The 9,668-nt window shown below is 46.6% G+C and overlaps 1 protein-coding gene across 1 annotated transcript; it reads right to left on the reverse strand.

Moving 5' to 3' along the window:
• Positions 1–2,267: 2,267 nt before the first annotated feature.
• Positions 2,268–8,498, reverse strand: LOC137578626 (uncharacterized). Its single transcript, XM_068292206.1, has 3 exons — positions 8,418–8,498; positions 3,336–7,786; positions 2,268–3,168 (listed from the first exon to the last, which is right to left on the reverse strand). The coding sequence occupies exons 1-3, from the start codon at positions 8,496–8,498 to the stop codon at positions 2,268–2,270; spliced, it is 5,433 nt and encodes a 1,810-aa protein (XP_068148307.1).
• Between the last annotated feature and the right edge of the window lie 1,170 nt (positions 8,499–9,668).

Genomic DNA, 9,668 nt, shown 5'->3' on the forward strand with positions numbered 1-9,668 from the left:
TTGTGATCGGTTCGGTGTCAAGTCCGAACACATCACTATACTCAGTGCATAACTTTTCGAGTTTGTCTTTGAATAGTATTGGGAAATTTTTCTTCAATTTATGAATTACAGATTCTTTTCTTATATCTCTGGTATTTTGAACTATATCGTAGTTCGGAAGTGATTCAAATTTTATATTGTTAACGCCTACTATTTGGCATTTATCTGTGGTATTTAAGAATCGGACAAAAGTACTTTGGGCTGTTGCAATAGTGTTTGCGACATAAACGCCCGGTTTAATTTCCTGATTCGGAATCAAAATGTTATCTTCTGCTAAAGATAGTTCTATTTTGCGTACCACTTGGGATCTTGCTGGTAGAAGTGTTGAGTTATTACCAGAATTGAATGTTATTGGAACATAAATTGGGTACGTTAATTTTTGTGGTCTAAGTATAAACCAATCTTCTGAATTGCTGTAATCTAATTTGCAATTAAAAGTTTTTATGAAATCTAATCCTATTATTCCATCGCATGGGATTGCGAAATCTGAATGAAGCATGTGAAATTCGTATGGAATAATATATTTATCTGTCTGCAATTCTATTGAGACTAGGCCTTTGGAGTTTATTACTCCTTCTCCTATGCCTCGAATGTCTACAGTTTTGTTTACTTGGATGTCGTGAAATACATCAGAATTTTCTTTTATTATTGAAATGTCTGCACCGGTATCAATTAAGAATGTTATTTTCTTATTTGTTTTAACATTCTTAAATGATACGAAATTATTAAGACTTAGGTTAATGGAATAGACTTTATTTTTTAATTTTGAGCATTTGGAGGATCTTGTCCGTTTCCCTGGTCGCTTTGGGTAATTCGGACATTTGTGTTGTTGTAACCATTCTGTTGGTTATTTGTATTTTGTCTATTATTATTGTGTCCATCTCCACGGCCGCCTCTTCGGTAGCGTGAATAATTTCGGCCTCGTTGGGCTCTGTGGGCATCGTTATTGCTCCAATTCGAGTTGTTATTGTTCCAATTCGAGTTGTTTCTCCAGTTACCATTATTGTTATAGCGGCGTCTGCCGCGGTCATTATGCTGGGCATAAAAAATGGTATTATTTTGGAAACCTTCTGTGGAGCCCGTCTCTACTGAAAGAGTGGTGAATCTAGCAATGGCTTCTTTAGCCGAATCAAAGTTTCCTGATTCCATTAATAGCTGGACTCTTTGACTTTTGGTATGGCTTATTATAGCATTTACTGCCACTTTGGTGGTGTATTTTATTGCTTGTTCAGTTGGAAGACCATCTGAAATATATGCGCCTTTAAGGGCGTCGGTCAACTCAGTAATCTCCTTTGTGTATGAAACACAGTTATTGGGGTTTCTTTGCAGATTTTTAATTTTTGCTGTTAAAAGATCCACTGATTCCCCCTTGAAGATTGTTGATAGTTTTCGTATTACTTCATCAATCGTTGTTTCAGAACTTAGGGTATTACCCGCTTGACCTTTTAATTTTGATTTTATGATTTCGATAGCTACTGCTTCGTGCGTTTCTTTTATGCTGTTAAGTACGCGAAGCGCTCCAAAGAAACCAGGTAGATTTTTAATATCACCATCGAAGTATGGTAGCAGCCTGGTGGCTGTGTTTATGAATTCTACCACTGTTTGTGTCATTTTGTTGTTTTCTTTGGGAATTGTTGGCTTGTTAAGACTTATTGCTGATGGTTCTTCTTGACTTATTTCTTCATCAGCCATTAGTTGCGTTTTTTCTTCCAGTACTATTGAAGTTTCCAAATCTGATGTTTGTTTAAATTCAATATTGTGTATGTTAAACACAGTTATTGTTTTTGTTTGTAATCACTGTAGAACGCACTTGCGGCTGCTTTTTGCCATATCTTTAGTTTGCTATAGTGTTCAGTTAATACTGCTCTAATAGCTTGAAGATTCTCGGTTATTATCTTTGTTTATGTAGGGGGTCGAATTTCCTTCTGGTTGATGGCAGCTAGGTGAACTTTTCCCTTTTTCCTCCCAGTAAATTGTTTGACACGCAGAGAGTATTTTCACTTCACTTGATGTATTCAGGTATAAACTTCAACTAACTCTAGCTTAGCTTAAGAGCAGGGCACCAAGCCCCGCTTGGAGCGGAGTGTGGGGAGTTCTTTCGTGGGGAGAGCGATGGGCACCATCGGGAGAGCGGCGCGAGGTGAAAGCTTCCGCCTCCTTTAACCCTTGTGTTGCCCGGTTGGGCATAAACATGCTCCCCCCTTGCAGGAGTGCAAGACCCAGGCAGTTTAATGGCACGCTCCGGACAGGGTCCAGCCAAAAACTGTGCGCATCGCAATCGGCCGCCCGCCAACCCCAGGTAGATTCCCTTCTAGCATGACCTCCGTGATCACATCCGCGCCCAGGACCAGAGACACTGACGACGGTCGGTAGAACGTCTCATCCGCCAGGACGATGCCCTCAAACTTTTTGGCGATCTGTGGGTCCACCGGAGCGCTTGGAGTGCGGCAGCACAAGCCATCGACCACCTTCAGGATCGCCTCCAATCGCCATCCTTCACTGATTGGGGACCGGATCACTGCTGCCACCGCTTTCTCTGCCCCTATATTGACGGCTGTCAACTTGAAGGCCGTGGCCAATGACGTCGCCATCGACGATACCGCAGAACAAGGGTCCACCAGGGCCTTCACGTCGAAGGTTTTTCCCACCGTCTCAATACGCACCATCGCCGTGGGCATCAGATGCGGATTGCGGTGCTGCAGCAGTGTGGTCAAGGTCAGTTTCGGATCGGAGGCTGGCGTTGGCGCGACCCTTCGTCTGGAGGACTCGGGGGTGACTCGGCGTACGACGGAGCTTGGAGTGCGTCGACGTGGCTGTTCATGGAAGTGAAGCAGCGTGTGGTGATCCTCCTCACAGATTCGGCACTTATCACCGCTTAAGCAGCTTCCTCCGGAATGTTGGTGGGCCAGGCAATTGGCGCAGTACTTATTCGCCAGCACTGCCCTCATCCTCTTCTCCACGTTCAGCCGCAGGAAGCGACGGCATCGCTTCAGAGGATGGATTCCGCGACAGACTCGGCAACGGAAGGACTCAGTTCCTCGCGAACATCTGCGCTCCTCTTTCGATGCCTGTACTGAACGCGGTCTCGGAGCCATGGAAACGGGATCTAGGTTGACGAATATCAGGAAGCTGCCGGGACAAATAATGAAGAGAGCGGATTAATGCAGGACGATAGAACACATATTACTACTGGCAGCTCGGCCCTTCTTACTTGGGAGGAAGGACCAAGTGCTGGACGCTACTGTAGTTTTACGTAATGGGTTTGAATTCTTTCTTCTGGAGGAAGAAAGATCAACTTTGCGACGGGACGCTTCACAATACCGCGAGCGGTAAGCAGTTCGACGACGCGGACATTGCCGTCACTGCCAGGGTGTGTCTGGTGGATTCGCCCGAGACGCCATTCATTAAATGGAAGATTGTCGTCTTTGAGTACCACCAGATCGCCCACTTCAAGATTTTTAGAAGGGAATCGCCACTTATTGCGCTTATGTAGCTCCTTCAGATACTCGTCTTTCCATCGGGTGCAGAAATGCTGACTCACGGCCTTCAGACGCTGCCACCGGTTAATGATAGACGGTACCTGATCCTTGATTTCAGGTTCCGTCACGGATAGCAATGGACCGCCAACTAGGAAATGGCCTGGGGTCAAAGCTAAAGAGTCGGTGGGGTCTTCAGACATAGGAGAAATCGGCCGCGAGTTCAAACACGCCTCTACCTTAGCCAGCAGCGTAGAGAACTCTTCAAAAGTATACCTTTGGTTGCAAGTTGCCTTGTAGAACAGAGTTTTAAAACTCTTAACTCCAGCCTCCCACAACCCTCCCATGTGTGGTGCCCCGGGAGGGATGAAATGCCAGGACAGATTCTGATGGCTGTAGTGGGATAATATTTTCTGCTGGGTAGAACTTAGGAAATCTTTTTCAAGCACTCTGGATGCACCTACGAAGTTTTTTCCGTTGTCGGACTGCACTTGCTGGGGACACCCTCGCCTCGATACAAAGCGAGCGAATGCTGCCAGAAATGCTTCGGTACTCAAATCCGAAGTTGCCTCAAGGTGAATGGCTTTGGTGGAAAAGCAAACAAAGACACACACATATCCCTTTGATATGCGGCAAGCGCGGCCGGTGAAACTCTTGATGTCGAAAGGACCTGCGAAATCTATCCCGGTGGTCGTGAAAGGTCGTGCGAAGGTAGTTCGCTGGGCCGGAAGGGTGCCCATTAGCTGTGATTGCAGCCTTCTTTTATAAATCACACAGACTTTGCATGAATTGACCACCGATTTTACTAGATTCCGCAGTCTTGGAATCCAGTATCTCTGTCGGATGAGACGGACTACCAGTTGGCTGCCCCCATGGAGAGAGATCTGATGCGTGAAAAGCACCAACAGCCGGGACAACGGACTTACTACTGGCAACAGAATGGGGTTACGCTCATCGTAACTAACGGCCGCTGCTTGTTGCACGCGCCCACATGCCCGGATCACACCTGATACGTCAATGAAAGGATTCAAATTGAGAATGGTGCTAGACGTGGGCAGAGATTTCTTCTGCTGTAGACACCGATGTTCCGTCGGAAAGTAATCACGCTGAGTGACTCGGATCAACGCCTGGAGTACTTGATTGATCTCGCTAGAGGTCACCTCCCCGGAGTAATCGTTTGGAAGTTTACGACACCTTCTGCCGAAACGGATCACATATGCTATCACTCGTAAGGCACGTGCCAGATTGGAAAAACGAGATAATATCTCGTTGGCTGGCTTAGCGATTGCGACGTGGACCTTCACTACCCGCTTCTCCAAGGCAGTGTCTAGTGGGAGTGGTGTCGCTCGCTGCCAGGACTCTTGTGGTTCCCGTAGCCATGGTGGGCCGTGCCACCACAAATCCTTGTGTACCAATTCCTGCGCACTCAGGCCGCGGCTAGGGAGATCTGCTGGGTTGTCCTCTGAACTAACGTGATTCCATGGGGCGTCATTTGTTGCCGTCACAATCTTTGCTACCCGATTTGCGACAAACGTTGTCCATGTGCAGGGTGGCTTATTTAACCACGACAGTACGACGGTGGAATCTGACCAATAAAAAGCCTCCGCATTATCAACTGGAAGTTGCGGAAGAACTGCAGCTGCCAGTTCCGCTAAAAGTGTAGCTCCGCATAATTCAAGGCGGGGCAATGAAACCGTTTTAACCGGGGCGACTCTAGATTTCGCTGCAAGAAGGCAGCATGATATGCCTTGGTCATTGCTAACGCGCACGTAAATTGCGGCACCATAAGCCCGCTGTGACGTATCGCAAAAACAATGGAATTGGATGTCGGAATTTGGGTCATGAAGAACCCATCGTGGAATCCGGATCTGGTCAAGGAAGGAGTAGCTCTTTGTAAAATCCTGCCACCTGTGATGGAGTTCACTGGGCAATTGATCATCCCACCCTAGCTCTTGTAACCAGAGCTCTTGCATAAACACCTTGGCTTGAATCACAAAGGGAGCCAGCCAGCCAGCGGGATCGAATAACTTGGCGATCTGCCCGAGGACTTCTCGCTTAGTATAAGCTGACTTGACATCTTGGGGTGAGATGACAAAATAAAATTCATCCGTAGTCGCTTTCCATCGGATTCCCAGTGTTTTCGCTGTGCTGGCCTCTTCGATGTCGAGGAAATCAGCATTCAGTAAATGACTCTTTGGAATACAACTGAGCACGCTCTTCACATTCGATGTCCACTTGCGCAAGGGAAAGCCAGCTGAACCCAGAGCGTCTTGAAGTTCATTGACCATTGCGATTGCCGTTGTTTCATTATGAGCCCCTGCCAGGACATCATCGACATACATATAGGACTTGATAATATCGCTAGCCAAAGGAAATTTGGATTGTACATCACTTGCGAGTTGCTGAAGTACTCGGATGGCTAAGAACGGAGCACAGTTAATGCCAAACGTGACGGTATTCAGCTCGTAATCACCAAGTTGCCCCTCTTTATTTCGGAACAGGATCCTCTGAAATGGCGTATGGATTGGATCGACCATAATTTGGCGGTACATTTTTGTGATGTCGGCATTGAAAACTACTCGGAAAAAACGCCACTTGAGAATCTGAGTAGTGAGATCGGACTGAAGTACCGGACCAGGGTAAAGTATGTCGTTGAGACTTACTCCGTTGGTGGACTTGCTAGAGGCGTTAAAAACTACCCGTACCTTTGTTGTGGTGCTGTCGGGCTTGAAAACCGCATGGTGTGGCAAATAAAAATTGTTATTAGTGCCGTCAAATGGAACCTGACGCATGTGGCCCAAGTCCAAATATTCTTGGATGACGGCGTCATACTCAGTTTTTGCCGGAATATTTTTAAGGAGTCGGCTTTCGTTTTTTAGGAACTGAGCCAATGCCCCTGGTCTGGAATGACCAAGGTTGATGTTGGTTGGATCTCGAAACGGAAGTGAGACCGTATATCTCCCCGAAACATCTCTTCTTGTGGTCTTCTGGAAATTGACCTCGCAAACAGAGTCAGAATCTCCTACCGGTTTGCCCGGTAGATCCTCCACCTCCCAAAACCTTGTGAGAAGAGTTTCAAGTCCCTTCTCTCTGCTAACTGCGACCCTCGTGGTGAACGCGGCACATGAACTGACGGGGACCCCTTGCAACGGGCCTGAAATGACCCAACCGAATCTCGTCTCTTGAGCCATTAAAGATCCGCACACTTCGGTCTGGATGCCGGAAAGAGTCACCGCTGGTATTACATCAATGCCAAGGAGTAGATCGATCTTTGCCTTTAATCTGAAGGAGGGGTCGGCTAGAGGAATATTGGGCATTCCTTCCAGTGTGGCTTGGGCTATCGTACATGACGGCAAATCATCAGCAACTTGGGACAAGACAAACGCTTCTATCTCGATCTGGACTGGAGGTCCATGCGATGACCGAATGCTTATGTGACAGACCTTCAAGGTTCTATTGACCTTTCCGTTAATGCCTGTCACTTCGGCCCTGACAGTTTGGAATGGTAACTTCATGAGTCGGAACATTCTTTCGGATATGAAATTGGCTTCAGAAGCCGGGTCTAATAGCGCCCGTGAAGCATAAGTAGTGCCCTTGTGCCAAAAGTCCACGATCGCTGTACCTAGCAACTTATCTCGTGAGGACCTTGCCTCAGAGGTAAAGTAAGTCCGGACAATATTGTGCGAACTGGGCTGGGCTGGGACCGACGTTGGATTATTCTCCGGTCGGGCGTCCTTGTGCAAGAGCGTATTGTGACGCCCCTTGCACGTGAAGCAATTGTGCTGACTCGGACAGTCTTTTACTTGATGTCCTCTTGCGAAACAGTTCAGACAAAGGGACTTTTTCTTTATGTATGCCACCCTCCCTGGCACCGTCATCTGAAGGAAGCGGGGACATCGACGCACCGGGTGATTCTCCTTCATACAGAGATCACAGGATTTTGGTTTGGTGGTCACCTTGGCTTCAAATGTATTAGCCTTTCGGGTGGCTGGAATCGGATTTCGTGGAGGTTTCGATGTGGGAACCGAAATAGCCATTGCAGTTGTATTTTCCACCGCTTCGAGCGTACGGAACCGCTCAGTGAGGAAATCGTCCATCATATGCCACTCTGGAATGGCAGTCTTGTCTCCCAGAGATTGCTCCCATAATGAAAGGGTATTCTTTGGCAATTTGATGGAACAGAAAAATACGAACATGCCTCCCCAAGTGGTTACTGGCAGGCCACAGTGCTCAAAAGCGCGAATGGATGCCTGCAGAGCATTCTGATGATCCTGTAATGCTTTTCCGGACTCATGGGAAATTTGAGGCAGGTCAAGAAGTGCTCGGAATTGGCTGTTCACGATAAGTCGCTTATTTTCGAAACGCTGTTTAAGTGCATTCCATGCCGTTTCAAAACCATCATTTGTAAGCGGGAATTTTGCTGCAATGAGGTTGGCTTCACCCCTCGTTTTCGCTAGGAGATGGTACAGCTTTTCAACAGGGGAAATTCGCGAATCGCTTATGTAGATGGCTGTAAACAAGTCACGGAACGTGGGCCATTTTAAATAATCTCCCGTAAAGACTTCTGTGTCAATGGGTGGCAATCGACAGCCTCGTTCTGCTGGTGCAGAGGTAGGCGCATGACGGTTCGGAGGAGTCGGAGCAGACCCTTCATGGATAAGCTCGTTTAATCGAGCCGTGCATCGCTCGTAAACTTGATAGCATTTGTCATATTTAGCTTGGATGGCTAAATCTTCAGAGCTTATCCCTTCATGGATAAGCTCGTTTAATCGAGCCGTGCATCGCTCGTAAACTTGATAGCATTTGTCATATTTAGCTTGGATGGCTAAATCTTCAGAGCTATCGTCTTTACCATCTGAGAGTGCCTCGGTCACGACGGACTTGGAGCGTAAATACGCTTACCTCGGACAGTGACGTGACGTGGGTGTCGACTTCAAACTGACTTAGTTTATCGCAAATGGAAACAAACTTCTTCAAAGCCATGGTGGAAGCAGCTAAAACCCTTTTGGTCTCGGACCGAGTGACTCTTGGGGCGGTTACCAAAATCTGTGGTAGTGGTACCAATGATTTGACCTCTTTTTGGCTTGCTCGTCGTGGCTCTGACGTGGCTTGCTGAAAGGTCGTGCTCGATGGTGCGGACTTGAGAGTTAGTGGACTAGAGAGGGTCTGAAATGCTCGGGAAGGAGGAGTAGTAGGGTTGGTACTCCTCTGGCGCTGACCTGGAGCAGCAATTGAGGATTTGCTCGGGGCGGAAGTGTTCTCAGCAGCTTTCTCGTCTTTTGACGGGCTCGTGCTCATAACCCCAGAGAGTGGCGGTTATAAAGTGGTGAGCTGGCTTGGCACGGCTTGAAAATTAGCCAAAAAGACGAACTGGAACGTTTGGGAAAAACTGGAACACTACCAAACCACCTGACGAACGGCTTTGAAACGCCTTGAAATAGATTGAAAAACCAGAAAACGAGCTGGTACGTTTGGAATGACTTGGAACACTGCCAAAAAACCCTAAGAACGGCTTGGAACACCTTGGAATTCAAATATAACTACAACGATGCGACTTGGAGCGGGTGGAAACACTTTGGAATTGAAAATAGAACCAAAGATAAGACTTGAAACGCTTGGAAACACTTTGTAATTGGAATCTAACTCCAAAGATACGACTTGGAACACGTGGGAATACTTTGGAATTGAAATATAACTCCAAAAATACGACTTGGAACACGTGGGAATTCAAATATAACTACAAAGATGCGACTTGGAGCGGGTGGAAACACTTTGGAATTAAAATAGAACCAAAGATAAGACTTGAAACGCTTGGAAACACTTTGTAATTGGAATCTAACTCCAAAGATACGACTTGGAACACGTGGGAATACTTTGGAATTGAAATATAACTCCAAAAACACGACTTGGAACACGTGGGAATATTTTGGACTTGAAATATAACTCCAAAAAATGCGACTTGGAACGCGTGGAAACACTTTGGAATTGGAATCTAACTCCAAAGATACGACTTGGAACGCGTGGGAATACTTTGGAATTGAAATATAACTCCAAAAATACGACTTGGAACACGTGGGAATATTTTGGACTTGAAATATAACTCCAAAAATACGACTTGGAACACGTGGGAATACTTTGGAATTGAAATATAAC

This window comes from Drosophila tropicalis, unplaced genomic scaffold, assembly GCF_018151085.1.
Source record: "Drosophila tropicalis isolate 14030-0801.00 unplaced genomic scaffold, ASM1815108v1 contig_615, whole genome shotgun sequence".
NCBI lineage: Eukaryota > Metazoa > Arthropoda > Insecta > Diptera > Drosophilidae > Drosophila > Drosophila tropicalis.